Genomic DNA, 16654 nt, shown 5'->3' with positions numbered 1-16654 from the left:
TGCACTCAAAGTGCCAGAGTGGGGAATCTTGAAGAGCTAAACTCCGCCAAAGAAGTTTTTTGTAGTCTCTTTGACTGTGTGAAGCCACTTCAGTGCAGCATGGTTAGTCTGCAGGTGGAAACGCCATCCTCAAATGTATGGGCATACTAAGGGGTACTGCTGGTAGACATGTCCTAGCTCCCAGTAGACCCAGGCATAGCGTGCAGAGGGTAAAACACAGCCTGCAACTGCTTTCTCTTTCTGTAACTGCAAACAGAAAAGCTGATCGACAGGAGTAATGGTCTCAAGTTGCAGTGGGGGTTGGATATTAGGAAAAACTTTTTCACTAGGAGGGTGGTGAAGCACTGGAATGGGTTACCTAGGGAGGTGGTGGATTCTCCTTCCTCAGAGGTTTTTAAGGTCAGGCTTGACAAAGCCCAGGCTGGAATGATTTAGTTGGGGATTGGTCCTGCTTTGAGCAGGGGGGGTTGGACTAGATGGCCTCCTTAGGTCCCTTCCAACCCTGATATTCTATGATTCTATGCTGGGGCGAGCCCAGGCAATAAGTAATTTCCATTCACCTATCAAGAAAAATGCAAGTACCAGAAATAGGATGGCTGTGTGCATTTATTTTTTATTAAAGAACCTCTAGTCTGCTCCTTTAAGAAAATGGCACATTCATCACTGACCTAGCTACATCGCACTATTAGGCAGAGTTGCCCATTAGTAGCAGTCATAATAACAGGGTAGTACCAAGAGGTGGCAACTGAGTTGGGGCCCCTGCTGTACACAGTGCTGTTCAAAAGGCACAGTGAAAGCCTGCACATGCCCTGTAGAACTCACAATCTAAAGAGGAGAGACAGACAAAGGACAGGAGGAGAAACAGAGGCACAAAGGGGGGCAGGGGGGGAAGAGACCCGAGGTTTCCTGACTCTCAGGCTAATGATCTACCCAGTAGACCACACAGCCTCCTTTGTCCTGTGGATGCAGTTGTACTGCTATAAAGGTGTTTATACTGTTCAAGAAGGGGAATAAGCTATACATATATAAAGCACTTTTATACTAGTACAACTGGGTCCACACTAGGGATTGTACTGATATAATTGTATCAGTAATAATCGCATCCCTAATCAAAATAGCTCATAGATACATAGAGTCTAAGGCCAGAAGGGACCACTGTGATCATCAAGTCTGACCTCCTGGATTGCACAGGCCATAGGACTTCCCTGAATCAATTCCTCTTGGAATAAGAGCAGATCTTTCAGAAAAAAAAAAATCCAATCTTCATTTAAAAATTGCCAGTGATGGGGAATCCACCACGGCCCTTGATAAATTGTTCCAACAGTTAATTACCCTCACTGGTAAAAAAAATTACACCATATTTCTAGCCTGAATTTATCGAGCTTCAACATCCTGCCTCTGGATCTTGGATCCCAGATTGGTTAAAAAAAAAAAAACAACCCTGTGTATAGGCCAGGCCTGAGATTCAGGAGACCTATAATCTATTCCCGTTCTGCTGGATGATCTTGGACAAGTCACTTAATTTCTCTGTGCCTCAGTTTCCCCATCTAGAAGATGGGGAGAATAATGCTTGCCATATTTGTAAAGTGCTTTGAGATCATGGTTGATGAGGTCCTAAGTGTGGTTATTCTGACCAAAAGTGACGTGTGTTTGTCTCCATATGTGTGTCCATATCCTGAATGTATTTACATATATGGTGTCAATAATAAGTACTTTTGTTGGTTTGTTTGATTTTTGTTTACTTGGTTATCTGCCTTCCAAAATGATTGTTAATCCAAGTGGGAAAGCTGTGTTTAAGAGATTCAGTAGTTCAAGGCCAGTGAGATTTTAGCAAACTCCAATTATCTCCTCCTATTTTCTTCCAATTATTAAATTGATGAATGAATCAATAGCATTCGAGACCTGGTTTTGAGCTGAGAGCGTCAATGTTCCTGACTGATGGATTAAACGGCCACCCGCTATGTCTGAGTACCTGCTGCTGGGGACATCGCTTTGTGAACGTTACCAGTTCCATTGAGTAAAGACGACATAGTCACAGGGAATAGTCACACTGATTTAGCCTTTCCCATGCATTGGGTAATAAAGCACGTAGCACAAAATGGCTTACAGCAGAGTTCCTGTGTGCTTGGGTTTGTCTGATCCTTGAGGGCCTGCTCCAGGAAGCGATGAGGAGTTCTGAGCAGTGCTGATTGACCTCAGCTCTCATGGTCAGCATCTCTCATAGACTTTGAAGTCAGAAGGGACCATCAAGATCATCTAGTCTCACTTCCTGCACATGGCAGGCCACAGAACCTCACCCACCAACTCCTGCAATAGACCCAGAACCTCTGGCTGAGTTACTGAAGTCCTCAAATCATGGTTTAAAGATTTCAAGTGACAGAGAATTCACCATTTACACTAATTTAAACTTGTAAGTGACCCGTGCCCCATGCTGCAGAGGAAGGTGAAAAAACCTCAGGGTCTCTGCCAATGTGACCTGGGTGAAAATTCCTTCCTGACCCCAAATATGGGGATCAGTTAGACCCTGAGCATGTGGGCAAGACCCAGCAGCCAGACACCTGGGAAAGAATTCTCTGTAGTAACTCAGAGCCCTCCCCATCTAGTGTCCCATCACCGGCTGTTGGGGATATTTGCTGCTAGCAGTCGCGGATCGGCTACATGCCATTTTAGCCAGTCCCCTCATACCATCCTCTCCATAAACATACCAAGCTCAGCTCAGCCTTGCAACCAGTGAAGTTATTTACCCCAATTGCTCCTGTCCAGTAACACCTTGCAGAATCCATCCCCCACAAGCTCCGTGCCTCAGTGTCCTTGTCTGTAAAATCATTCTTTATCTAGCTAATCTGGTCGGTGGAAGGTGCTGACAGGGTCCCCAATATTTACACACCAATATCTTGGTACTCCCCCTGCCCCGCAGGCATACAGGGAGCTGCTATTGGGGTGCACAGCTCCCATGCTGTGGATCAGAAGCTATTGAATCCCTCAGGCCATGGCCCCTTCAAGTCCTGGGGGGACACTGAGCACTGGATGACAGCGGCCTGTCTGCAGCATGGTGCGAGGAAGGCAAACACGCTGGGACGGACTAGCTCCAGGGGCCTGCTCCTCTCCCCGTGCAGCCCAGGGGCGTCGTGCCAAGGCCAGCGGGATTTCTGGGAGAAACTACAATTCCCAGAAGGCTCTGCGAGCCTGGGAACATTCCAAGCGAGCCCGAGTCCCCGCAAAGCTAACGGTGCAGAAGAAAGGACGCGGGGGTGAGATTCCGCCACCCCGCTCGCGCCGCCCGCCCGTGCCCGGGATCGCAGCCGCGCGGAAACCCAGCCCGGGGCCTGTCCGGCTGCAGAGTCCAGCCTCTCCCCCGGCGCTGCGCTCACCCTTCGCTGCTGGTCTTTGTTTCGTTTCACCCTTCCTCCGGTAGCTCTCACCGCACCGGGCACAGACTTCCTCTCGGTCAGCAGCAGCTGCGATTGCAACACAAGTTGCAGCCAAGTCACAAACCATGTTGTCACACGGGTTCCCGGGGAGGAAAATGCCTGGAGGGATGGACTGCTCAGGTAAGACCCTTTCAGCAAACGGCTCGTGCGGGTATTTCACATCCTAGCCCAAAGGAGGACGCTCCCCCCCCCCCCCGGGGGAGGGATCAAATTCTGCCCTCAATTCAACCCCAAAGCAGTGGGGCGGCTGAGTTGTAACTGAGGGCAGAGTCTGGCCCTCTGTGATCTGGATACTAGAAAAGATCAGTGGGGATTTGTTATTTTGATCTGGTCCAAATTTAGTAAGAAGGGAGCTGTCTGGCATTTGCCAAAACTAAAAGGCAGCTCAAATGTTTCCAAAGAAAGGGACCATCGTGATCGTCTAGTCTGGCCTCCTGCATAACACAGGCCGGAGAATTTCACCTACTGATCCCTGTATGGAGTCCGGTAATGGGTGGGTTGTGCATATCTCTTAACAAGACATCCAGTCTTCATTTAAAGATTCCAGAGATGGAGAGATTACCGCTGCTAATCCCTTCCCATGTTAATTACCCTCACTGGTCAAAATATGCTGTTGAACTTTACTGACACAATTTCCAGCCACGGGATCTTGTTATGCCTTTGTCTGCTAGACTGAAATAGCCCAGAATTCCCTCCTGAGGGTATGATCAACTCACCTCCGTTGCTGGCCCAGATAGAAACAGATCTTTAAGTACACACACCAGAATCAAACCAGGGTTCTGCTTGGAAGAGGGTGTTTTCTGTTTGTTTTTTTAATTAAAGCTTTCCCGGTCATTGTCTCTATTATTGTCCTATGTAATACCATATTCAATTCAGTTCATACAGCGGTGCTACTACTGCAGGGAGAAATGACGTTCTGTGCAATATCTTCATCAGTGATTCAGATAACGGCATAGAGAGAACACTTACAAAGTTTGTGGTCGATACCAAGCTGGGAGGGGTTGCAAGTGCTTTGGAGGATAGGATTAAAATTCAAAATGATCTGGACAAACTGGAGAAATGGTCTGAAGTAAACAGGATGAAATTCAATAAGCACAAATGCAAAGTACTCCACTTAGGAAGGAACAATCAGTTGCACACATACACAATGGGAAATGACTGCCTAGGAAGGAGTACTGTGGAAAGGGATCTGGGGTCATAGTGGATCACAAGCTAAATATGAGTCAACAGTGTAACACTTGCAAAAAAAAAAAAAAAAAGCGAACATCCTTCTAGGATGTCTTGTTTACAACACTCCTGCAAATGCATGAGAAGTAATTCTTCCGCTCTACTTCACGCTGATTAGGCCTCAACTGGAGTATTGTGTCCGGTTCTGGGCACCACATTTCAGGAAGGATGTGGATAAATTGGAGAGAGTCCAGAGAAGGGCAACAAAAATGATTAAAGGTCTAGAAAACATGACCTATGATGGAAGATTGAAAAAATTGGGTTTGTTTAGTCTGGAAAAGAGAAGACTGAGAGGGAACATGATAATAGTTTTCAAATATGTAAAAGGTTGTTACAAGGAGGAGGAAGAAAAATTGTTTTTCTTAACCTCTGAGGATAGGACAAAAAGTAATGGGCTTAAATTGCAGAAAAGGAGGTTCAGGTTGGACATTAGGAAAAACTTCCTAACTGTCAGGGTGGTTAAGCGCTGGAATAAATTGCCTAGGGAGGCCGTGGAATCTCCATCATTGGAGATTTTTAAGAGCAGGTTAGATCAACACCTGGTAGGAATGGTCTAGATAATACTTAGTCCTGCCACGAGTGCAGGGGACTGGACTAGATGACCTCTCGAGGTCCCTTCCAGTTCTATGGTTCTATGAATCTCATTAATTTCAGCGGGAGCTGAGCTGGTTTACCTGAAGGCGGAATTGCCGTCCATGTAACTGAATGAAAAATAGAAAAGGAGGACTTGTGGCACCTTAGAGACTAACCAATTTATTTGAGCATGAGCTTTCGTGAGCTACAGCTCACTTCATCGGATGCATACTGTGGAAATTGCAGAAGACATTATATACACAGATACCATGAAACAATACCTCCTCCCACCCCACTCTCCTGCTGGTAATAGCTTATCTAAAGTGATCATCAAGTTGGGCCATTTCCAGCACAAATCCAGGTTTTCTCACCCTCCGCCCCCCCACAGGCAAACTCACTCTCTTGCTGGTAATAGCCCATCCAAAGTGACCACTCTCTTCACAATGTGTATGATAATCAAGGTGGGCCATTTCCTGCAGAAATCCAGGTTCTCTCACCCCCACACCCCCCTCCAAAAACCACACACACAAACTCACTCTCCTGCTGGTAATAGCCTATCCAAAGTGACCACTCTCCTTACAACCTGCATGAAAATCAAGGTGGGCCATTTCCAGCACAAATACAGGTTTTCTCACTCCCCCACCCCCATACACACACAAACTCACTCTCCTGCTGGTAATGAAAAATAGTTCTCTTCTGCATTTTCCATCTGTTTATCCAGCCAGTTACCCTTGTGACCCTTGGTATCTGAGCACTGTACATTGGCAACCGCTCCACCCAATCAGCAGCACAATATGTGTACCTCGTCTGCACTTTCACTGCTGTATCCAGATGTTTAGAAATCTCCCATTTTCCCGCTTCCCTGCCTTTAAAGCAGTAGTTACTTTCCTACTTCTTGCTCCCTTAGCCCCCTCCACAACAACACCCGTCCCCTCAGGAACAGCATCCCCAATGTCCTGTCCTATCCCTGTGGCGACAGCATCCCCCAGCAACCTGTAACCTCAGCAACAGCATCCCCAACTTCCCGTCCCCTTGGTGGCAGCATCCTCCAGTAACCATACCTTCCTCACTTCTGCCTTCAGGCCTCCCTCCTTGTTGGAATTCTAGGAAATGATTTCCTATGTATAAGTGGGCCTGTGGTTCAATGGTCCGAACTTGTCCAGTGGACAGGGCAGAGCACCTAGATTCCACCACTGCCACATTGTGTGACCTTGGCAAGTCACCTAACCTTTCTGTGCCTCGGTTTCCCCATCTGTAATATGGAGGTGATGATACTGCCCTGCCTTTACAAAGTGCTTTGAGATCTGCCAAGGAAAAGTGCCAAGTATTAATATTGCAAATGCTGCCAACTTTGATTTTATCCTAACTTTTGAAAAGGTTAGGAAAATGGAGGCACAGAGAGGCTATCTGAATAATGAGGCAAGTCATAATCGTTATTATGAGGCTTAATTTATTAACATTTGTAAATTGTCTTGAGATCCTGTAATCCCCTGGTGAGTGTGTGTTACACATCCCCCTCAGCGACTGATCCACAGAGGAGAGGAATCTGTTTCAGCTGCACCTCCAGAGCCTTTGCTCTTTAATGTAAGCTGTAGTGGCTCAGGCTTTTAGCTCTGGAGGTTCCTGGTTCAATCCCTGGTGTGTCAGTCAAGATGGCAGCCATCACACAAGCACAAGCAATGTTATCAGTAGCACATGGAATAATATCTGGACTTTCTTTTTGCTTTAATCCAGCATGCTAAACCTCGAAGACTGACTGAGGCATACGATGAGAACAGGAGCCCCACCGCAATGAACAGGGAAAGGGAGTTCTGAATGTCAAGAGAACATCTCTGCTGTTGGGTTGAAAGAAAAAACTCCAGGAGAAAATGCAACCCAAGGAAGAACCAGAGCCATCCAGTTAGCTGCACGACCCTCGGCACCACAGTATCTGCGCTGCATGTTGTCAACCTCTCCTCCCGGTCAGCAGAGCAACCTGGGCCCATCAGCTGCACTTTGACTATTGCATCATTGACTTTTCTATAGCCGCCCCTTGCCAACCTTCCAGCCATCCCTCCCCATCCCCTCCACCGGCTCCCTAGCAGCTGCCCGGCCTACCAGAGAGAACCCAGCCACAGAAGAATTACATCCACATGCTGACGGGTGTCACCATGAAAGATCCTGCAAAGCGCGTGGCCCAGAAGCCGCATACGTGCCTGGAGTGCGGGAAATCCTTCAGCAAGAAGGGAAATCTGAAGAGACACCAGAGGATCCACACAGCAGAGGAGCTCTACCCCTGCAGTGAGTGCGGGAGGCGCTTCACCACGAGGGGACACCTGACCACCCACCAGAGCATCCACACCGGAGAGAGGCCCTTCCAGTGCGACGAGTGCGGACGGTGCTTCCGGCTGGAGATATGCCTGGCTGCCCACCGGAAGACACACACCAAAGGCGGGCCGTATATCTGTGTCCACTGTGGGAAGAGCCTGAGCACACGCATCTACTTCAGCATCCACATGAGAACCCACAAGGAAAAACGGCCGTACGCCTGCACCGAGTGTGGGAAGAGCTTTGTGAAGAAGGGGACGCTGACGGCACACAAGGAGATACACAAACGGGACAAGCCTTTCAAGTGCTCCGACTGCAGCCGGTGCTTTGGCCAGAGTGCAACGCTGGTGGCTCACCAGAAAATCCACCTCCGCGGCGGGCCATTCATATGCACCGAGTGCGGGAAAAGCTTGAGCACCAAGAGGTATTTTAATGTCCACCAGAGGAACCACGCAAAGCAGAGGCTACAGGAAGCCACTGGCCATGTAAATGGCATGCCTCTCCGGGTCATCCAGATTAAAGAGGAACCGGACGTGGCCTTCAAACAAGAGGATAGTTTTAGCCTGGGGAAGAACGTTACAATACCAGGAGCTCACTCAGAGGACAGACCCCAGGAAGGTACTGACTGTGGAACCCAATCCAGCCCAAAGATCCTTGTTAGCGCTCCGTGGGGAATCCAGACTAAGGAGGAACCAGACACATACCCTGAACACGAGAGAGACATCATTACAGTAGCGCACCAGAACTCTTACATCAAGGAAGAACCACAGGCCAACCCCGACTATGACAACCAATTCAATCCAAAGATGCCTCTCTTTCCTCCATGGGGAATCCAGGCTGCAAAGGAAGCTGGTGTGGACAACGAACACCAGAGGGATGTCACTATGATCGGCAATCTTGCGGCATGTCAGAAACCCCGCATCAAGGAAGAACCACAGGAGAGCGCAGACCATGGAAGCAACTTCAGTCAAAAGACATCTCTTGGCATCATCCAGAGGATCCAGATTAAAGAGGGAGCCGGGGCGGATGGCGAACATGGGGAAAGCTGCAGCCCAAAGAAAAAACATAGAAAACGCCAGAGAACCAGCAAAGAGGGGACTCCTGGTGCATGTACCGAGAGCCGGGCAAACACAAAATGCAAGAAAAATCCCTTGACGAAGAACAGTCCCAAAGCGGAGAGGATATTTCCGTGTCCCGAGTGTGGGAAAAACTTCAACCAGAAGTCGAATCTTACTAGGCACCGGAAGATCCACACCAGCGAGGGGCCTTATAAGTGCAACGAGTGCGGGGAGAGTTTCCGGATGAACAGGAAGCTTATCAGGCATCAGAGAATCCACATGAGCGAGCCCTTTAAATGCACCGAGTGTGGGAAAAGCTTCACCCAGAGGTCGAACCTCGTGAGGCACCAGCGGATCCATACCAGGGAGGAGCCGTACAAATGTCCCGAATGCGAGAAGACCTTCAATCAGAAGGCCAACCTCTTCAGGCACCAGACGATCCACATCAGGATGGGACCGTGCAAATGCACCAAGTGTGGGAAATGCTTCACTCAGAAGAAAAACCTTATTAGACACCAGACGCTGCACTCCAGGGGCGGGGCTTATAAATGCACGGTGTGTGGGAAACGGTACAGGCTGAAGAAATATCTGAGAAGGCACCAGAAAATCCACATGAGGGAGGGACCCATCGGGCGTGCAAAGCGGGGGGAAAAGCTGGGGGCACCGGGGAGCGTTAGCAACCACCCCCAGATGCACCCAGAACAAAAAGCACTCCCGGCTGTGAAGAGTGAGGAGAGCTTAACATGTGAGGGCAACCTCTAGCCACAGAGCAAAGCCCACAAAGGAAGGTGATAAGCCTGGACCAAATTCTGCAGTCATTAGTGGAGCAAAACTCCTGCTGTAAACAGAAGGAGGCAAGGTGGCTGGGATTCAGGAGACCTGTGTCCAGTCCCTGGCTCTGTCACTGGTTTTCTGGGTGACGCTGGGCAATTCAGTTTCCCTCCCCAGGCCTCAGTTTCCCCATCTGTAAAATGGTGTTAAGGATACTGACTTCCTTGGTAAAGAGTGAGATATTATTATTATTAACCAGAGATTTGCTCCACTGAAGAATGCGGAGTTTAGCCCAATCAGTCCCAACTCTTAAACAGGCTGAATGTATCCAGGTGCAAAGCACTGATTTCGATTGTAGCATTTTGCTTCTGGAAAAGAAGTGGGGAATGTATCTGCTGAGCCCGGCTTTGAGAAATGGGCATCACCCACATAGTTCTAACATGAACATCGCTCCCATCGATAGCAGGGCTCAGCTCTGGGACTGAGACTCGGGATGAAATGCAGCAGACATAAAGGCCGGTGCTTTCAAACCGGGGTGGGAGGGGGCCAAGATTAGGCTGCAGAATGAAAGATGTTTTAGGCTGGGCGCCTAACATGGAGATACTCGAACTCAGTGGCCGCTTTTGAAAATTTGGCTGGCAGCGAGCAAAGGCTGCTCTCCCGGTACAGCTACGCTGCAGCTGGATTGTGCTTTCCAGCTTGGGTAGACGTACACACACGAGCTTTGAGAGAGTAGGAGTCCTCTGCCATCGAGGAGAGCAGCCAGCAACTCCATGGAACGCACAGTTCTCTTCATGCCAGAGTAAACACTACCGGGCAATCCCTGCAGGTACCAGTACCAACCGGGTCCTTCCTAGTTCCAAGACAAGGCCTGGCTGAAAGTTACTATCTGAGCGGGGACAGGTGATCACAGTGAGCTGGGGGGGGGGAAAAAGAGTCACAGGAGTTTATGACACACCAGCCACATAATGTAATGAGAGACTAAAGCAGAGGTGGGCAAACTACGGCCTGCGGGACCCTCCTGCCCAGCCCCTGAGCTCCTGGCCGGGGAGGCTAGTCCCCGGCCCCTCCCCCACTGTCCCCCCCTCCCCCGCAGCCTCACCTCACCAGGGGCGCAATGCTCTGGGTGGCGGGGTGAGCTCCTGGGGCAGCACAGCTGCAGAGCCTGGCCTGCCCCGGTGCTCTGTTCTGTGCGGTGGCGGCGCGGCCCGGCTCCAGCCGGGCGGTGCAGCTGTAACTCCGCCAGCCACTGGTGCTCCAGACAGCGCGGTAAGGGGGCAGGGGAGTTCAGGGAAGTAGGGGGGGCGTGGGCAGGGGTTGGGGTGGTCAGAGGGCGGGGAACGGGGGGGGGTTGAGTGGGGGCAGGGGTCCGGGGGGGGGGGGCAGTCAGGAAGGACCGGGGGTTGGATGGGGCGGCAGGGAGCAGTCAGGGGCAGGGGTTCCGGGGGCAGTCAGGGGACAGGGAGAAGTGGGGTGTTGAATGGGGGCAGGGGTCCCGGAGGAGGCAGTTAGGAAGGAGGGGGGGGGTTGGATGGGTTGGCAGGGGGCAGTCAGGGGCAGGGATTCTGGGGGTGGTAAGGGAGAAGGGCTGGTTGGATAGGGCAGGGGTCCTGGGGGGGCAGTCGGGAATGAGAGGAGGGGTTGGATGGGGCAGCGGGAGTCCAGGGGCGGTCAGGGAGCAGGGGGGCGGGGGTGTGGATGGAGTAGGGGTCCCAGGGGGACCGTCAGGGAACGGGGGGGTTGGATGGGGCAGGAGTCCGAGGGGGGAGGCAGATAGGAGGTGGGGGCTGGGCCACGACTCCCTTCCCTAACCGGCCCTCCATACAATTTCCGAAACCCGATGCGGCCCTCAGGCCAAAAAGTTTGCCCACCCCTGGACTAAAGGCTTGTCTACACTTGAAACGCTACAGTTCTCCCATCGGCATAAGTGATCCATCTCCCCGAGAGGTGGTAGCTAGGTCAACAGGAGGTAGTGCTGTCTGCACCAGGGGTTAGGGCAGCATAACTACATTGCTCCCGGGGGTGGGTTTTTCACACCCCTGAATGATGTAGCTGGATCAACCTAATCTTTTGCTGTAGACCGGGGCGGAGCTAGCATGCTAAAAAGAGCAGTGTAGCCACAACGACATGTATCTCGGAGAGCGTTGTGCTCTGGTGGTTAGTCCATGCCGCCGGCCACTTCCTAAAAATATTGCTTTAGCTCAATGAGAGCTAGCCCATGTACACCTCCCTGAGCTGGAACTGACACCTTCGCTGCAGTGTAGATGTCCCCTCGGCCATATCCAGGCGAAGCTGTTGCCTGGATATAAGCGAGAGCAGTCGTCTCGGTCTAGCATCTTGCTGTATCTGTAACTAGAAGAAACAAAGATGCTCCAGAAGCATCAATAGCTTCAGCAGCCCAGGATAGGTGCTCTTTCGTACTATCTATTTTTTCCCGGTAACATGACTCTGGAGGTCACTACAGGATTTCCTGGGCATTATTTAGGGATTAAAGAAAGAAGCAATCAAAATCCTTGGGACAGGCTGCACCGCTTGTGGACTGGGTCCTCTATGGACTAGAAGAACAGAAACCCTTTATCCTTTAGATAGGTCCGGTTGTGCTTGTGCGGTGAGAGCTGCGAAGTGGCTTGGGGGCAAGTGACAAAGCTCACCACTCTTTCTTGCTCTCTACTACTTCGTTTTAATGGCGTGTAGTCCTCAGACTATGGGATCTTTAATGTGGTGGGTTGGCTGGCAGGGGGCACCACTGGGGCTTGAAGAATATTGGCAGACCAGAGCTCTGGAGGGAGCCCGAGACCACCACAGCCAGACACTGCGCCCAACCACCCAATGTGACTGAAGTGAACACAGCAGCTGAGGGATGTGCACTAAGGATCACTGTGTAGCTGGAATACTTAGAGGAGTAGAGTCAAGTCAAGTAGTGGTCAGTTATTAGGCATTAGTTCTGTATCTTGATTTTGTATATGAGAAGGAAGCTTCTCCCTCATCTCATCCCCCAAGAGAGGTTGCACCCAGTGGGTTTTGATTTACCCCTATGGCATAGGTGTTGCAGGAGCCATTGAGCCGAAGGGGTGGGACTCATGTTTGGGCAGCAAGGCAGGTGGCTGGAGAGGGAAGGACAATTTTAATCTCTGTCTGGGGTCTCCATAGGAACCACACTGGAGGAGTTGGCCGATAAGCTGAATCGGTCCATCTCCTGGATGGTAGTGCCCAGTCCCCTGGGACTTGATCCACACCAAGTAGACTATCAACCTCCAAGGGCATGGAGATTGCGTTGCACTAAAAGAATACGGTGGAACGTAGGCAATGAATCTAGGACAATATACTAGGCCTCCCTCAGTGGGGAATATACCAGAGCTCCTCACCTGAGGGCTCAAGTGTATAATCAAGAGAAGAATTATTTATCCCCCCATTCTTTGGATGTAATCGTTTTCTTCTCCTTAGACTAGTTTTGTGGCCTAGAGATTTACCCCAGAGGAAGCAGCTATGTTTGAGGATTTTGTTTTGTGTGTCAATACTTCCTTTACGAAGATACCTAGAACAATAAGCTGCCCTCAATTGATCTACTGCGCTTTCCCAGGCATCACTGGGCATTGCACCATGGACCGAGGGCAGCAGCCGGACCTCAGCTCGTGGGGGAAGCCAGTACTGACAGGTTATACAGTCTCCTCAATAAAGTAAGTATTTTAAAAAACCAAACAAAAATCAAGCCTCCATTCTGCTTTGTACCACTGGTCCCTAATTGCAGAATCGGACTGCCCCATACCCACAGCACACTGGGTCATGAATATTTGAGTGAAATGGATTTCTGATGTCGATGATACGTTGCCGTGCATTGTTCTTCATGTATACTGCAATGCTTTGTGATAGCCTATGTTATTGCAATGCTTTGTGATAGCCTATGTTATATAGGACTTGTCCAGTGCAGAGCTATAGATCTGGGGGAATTCTGTGCTATAAAAGAGTATTACACAGCTTGGAAAATGCCATCATTTGATTGTGCTGACATTTCCACAGCCTGGCTCAGCAACCAGTAGACAGGACAAAACTTGACAGAGAACAAGGGTGACTTATGGGAGCGCTGCTACTGTGGCCTAGCTAATGGCTAAAGCATTGGGCTAGGACTCAGCCAATATAGGTTCTATTCCCAACTCTGCCACTACTCTGCTTGGAGAACTTGGGCAAGTCATGTCACTGCTCTGTGCCTCAGTTTTCCCCTTCTGTAAAATGGGGGTAAATGTGTAAAGCACTTAGCTCTGCTCTTATTTAGCACTTTTCACTACTAGATCTCCAAGTATTATTATTGGTACTTCCCCAAGACCTCATGGAGGCCTCTCTGTGGATATATCATGGAGACTGAGCTCCCGCGGGAGGGTGTAGAATCGAGGACCAGTGCTCACTGTGGTATTGCACTCATCTGGCGCCCTTGGACAGCTAGGCCAAGGGGATATCCCATCAGGCAGCATTAAACGCCCACAGAGCACCCTCGCTGGTAGCAGGCACTCTGCCAAGGGGAGTAAGGTCCGAGGGAGTCAGGACCCAGCACTGAACTACCTGGCAGTTCCATGGACTGGGCATCTCCAGGATCTGCCAGGGTGGGTGATCCCATTCCCTGTCCACTCCGTGCCTTCTCCAGGGATTGCTTCCTGGGTCCTGCAGCCGGGCAGCCTCAGAGCCCCTCTCCCAGCAGAGAGACACACGGTGGCTGCTGCTGGCACTGTCCGCTTGCCCCATTGTATTCTGACCTCCTGCCCTTGAGCTTTATGGGCTGCAGGCCCTCAGGGAGGCTTGGGTGGTTTGTCAGGGGAAAAGTCACAACACTGCAGGGAACACAAATGCAAAGTCACATCACTTTTTAGCAAAATAGCCTTCATTCCGCAATAAAGCCAGTTTACTCAAATCCAGCTCACTCTCCCCTCCCCTCCAGCACCGAAGCCAGACAAAGGCAAATGCACAGTGCAGCGAGCGAGAAGAGGCTGTTTGTCTGATGCTGCTCTCAGGGTCAAAGGGGGGGGTGGGGGGCTGACGCTGCTGAAGTCAGGGGCAGGGTTAAGGAGGAGGAGAAGAATCAAGCCAGCTGACTTTTAAAAATAAACCTCTCGGAGTCCCATGTTTGGCCACGTTACTTCATGGCTGTGCTGCCTTATCGTCAGCCCCGCACCACATTCATAGCGCCCCTCGGTTTCAATTGGCTGCTCGGCCCTTGAATCGGACCTTTTGATACCAATGGGCCTAAGGGATAGGATACAAGCATCTGGAAAGGAGGCCGACCACGGCAGCAGCATTTGGGGCAGGGGCTGGATGGAGGAGAGCTGTCTAATACCTTTCATCTCTGGAGGAACCCTGCAGGTTTCACATGCTCTGGACACCAAGCAGCATTAACATACACTCCCCTCACTGCTGGAAGCTCTGACACACAGGATGCCACATAAGGAAGGAGGGGAAATTTAGGCCAAGGACACCAGGGCAAACATCTGCTCTTACAGACAGTGCCCTAGGAAGCTTACTGCCCACATGGAGCACTGATGGTTCCATAAGGTCTGATCCAAAAGAGCCAGGCCCAGTGGACTGCATGGAACTCGACTCCTGAAGGCTGGAATTGATCCTACCATGACCAGTGGCTCAGGAGTCGCTCCAGTGAAGTCAGTAGGTCTGCACCAGTGCTTAAGTTGTGCCAGGACTGAGCCGCGGCCCCTCTGGGCTTGGCAGTTCGTAGCCCCGGCCCTTCTGGGCTTGGCAGTTCGTAGCCCCGGCCCTTCTGGGCTTGGCATGTCAGTTATGAAAGTAAAACATTTGCTTGAGTCCCGGCACCTCTCCCATTTCAAATTAAGCACTGGTCACGAAAGTTGGGTGAGCGGAGAATTCGGCACTAGAGTTGCAGTATCAGCTGCTAAAACGTCTCCTCCAGTTTACTGCCGGTGAAGGGAAGGTGTCACAGGTTTACTAGTCTGCACAGGATCATGTTAGTCCCATTGAACATTTAACTGAACAGGATCACAAGAAAAAAAAAATCTCCTTTCCCACTTGTAGGAACCATTAAATTAACAAAGGACAAGGCTAAGGGCACACTGATCTCCCCCCATGCAGCGGGCTAGACGGCATTCATGGGTTTGTTTCTGAACAGCAGTAATCTCAGGCCATGCAATCTTTTGACGGAAAGACTACATCTCCCAGCAGGGCATTGCACAAAGCAATTTCTTACTCCCCATCTCCCCTCCCTCTTCCCAGCCAGCTTTTGTCTCTCTGACCTCTATTTCGCTCCCTCCCCTATAATTTCTACTACACCACTGAAGCAGCCTTTCCCTGGGTCCACAGAGCAGGCCATAGGAGACAAGGGGATGGAAGAAGAATAGTAAGACCCAGAGATCTGGATTTCATTATCTGTCAAGTGTCAGCTGAGTAGCCAAGCTTTCCTCTGGTTAATGCTAAAGGGAAGAGAAATATGCTTGCAGTGGTATTTGCTTGGGTAAGACATTTTCCATTCAGCTTCCTGTGTGTTTGCAGCTTCTGGCTAACAGACACGGGAGGGTGAACATGGAAAGCATCTTCTGTCAGGAAAATAACTTCTGTGTTTTAAGTTAAGGAATGATCTTGTTCCACATCTACTGGGATTTTCTTTCACGTTGACATCGCCATTAGAAAGTTACCAGGCATGTGGTTAGGCTAGGAAAAGCATCTCTAGAAATACCTTAATGATCTGTGCTCAGCTTGGGGAGGATTTGTCAACTAAAAATTGTGCTGAGCTGAGCTGACGCGGCAAGTTCATTTTGCTGCTTTGCAAACGGGAGAGGACACAAACAACACCAAAGACAGTTTATTCCAAATGAACCCTTGCAGAGCTGGCTTGTGCTAACACAAGCTGCTTCTATGCCTTAAAACTACAGCTGTGTTGGACAGTTAGATACTCCCGTCAGTGTGTCACTGGACATGTATGCACAGTCCAGGCTCTTAATCCTGGTTGTGGCAAACGGTTCAATAGTTTCTGTTGCCTGGGTGGATATTATACAGTTGAGTCTTTCAGATTTCAGCATGCTCCTGCATGTCAGGTTCCCAGAAGAACATGGGTGACCAGATGTAAGTGTAGCTCCAAGCATATCCAACTCTAGTGGCACGGCACATCCAAAGTACAGCTTTAGTTTTCAGCTCAGCTTTATGTCTCCTTTATTGGTTCATAAATTACAAAGCCATGCTGATGATCTAGTCTGCCTTCCTGCATAACACATGTGTGACAGGGGAGTGCTCGCTTACCATTCTGGCGCCTCCTAGTGGCCCATCTGGGGATTAGCT

General features: G+C 50.2%; 1 protein-coding gene and 1 long non-coding RNA gene across 2 annotated transcripts in view; one reads left to right on the top strand and one right to left on the bottom strand.

Moving 5' to 3' along the window:
• Nucleotides 1-3578, bottom strand: part of LOC141983342 (uncharacterized) — a 127589-nt gene extending 124011 nt beyond the window's left edge. The window contains exon 1 of the long non-coding RNA XR_012638351.1: nucleotides 3372-3578. This is a non-coding gene — a long non-coding RNA (uncharacterized LOC141983342). The remainder of the gene's footprint in view (nucleotides 1-3371) is intronic.
• Nucleotides 3261-10291, top strand: LOC141983339 (uncharacterized). Its single transcript, XM_074946382.1, has 2 exons — nucleotides 3261-3551; nucleotides 6966-10291. Exon 2 carries the CDS (start codon nucleotides 7364-7366, stop codon nucleotides 9356-9358), a length of 1995 nt encoding a protein of 664 aa, XP_074802483.1. The 5' UTR covers nucleotides 3261-3551; nucleotides 6966-7363; the 3' UTR covers nucleotides 9359-10291.
• The last annotated feature ends 6363 nt before the right edge of the window (nucleotides 10292-16654 follow it).

The sequence above is a fragment of the Natator depressus genome, chromosome 2, assembly GCF_965152275.1.
Source record: "Natator depressus isolate rNatDep1 chromosome 2, rNatDep2.hap1, whole genome shotgun sequence".
Classification (NCBI taxonomy): Eukaryota; Metazoa; Chordata; order Testudines; family Cheloniidae; genus Natator; species Natator depressus.
The sequence above is the reverse complement of the archived record's forward strand: the minus strand, read 5'-3'. Positions and strand labels throughout refer to the sequence as shown.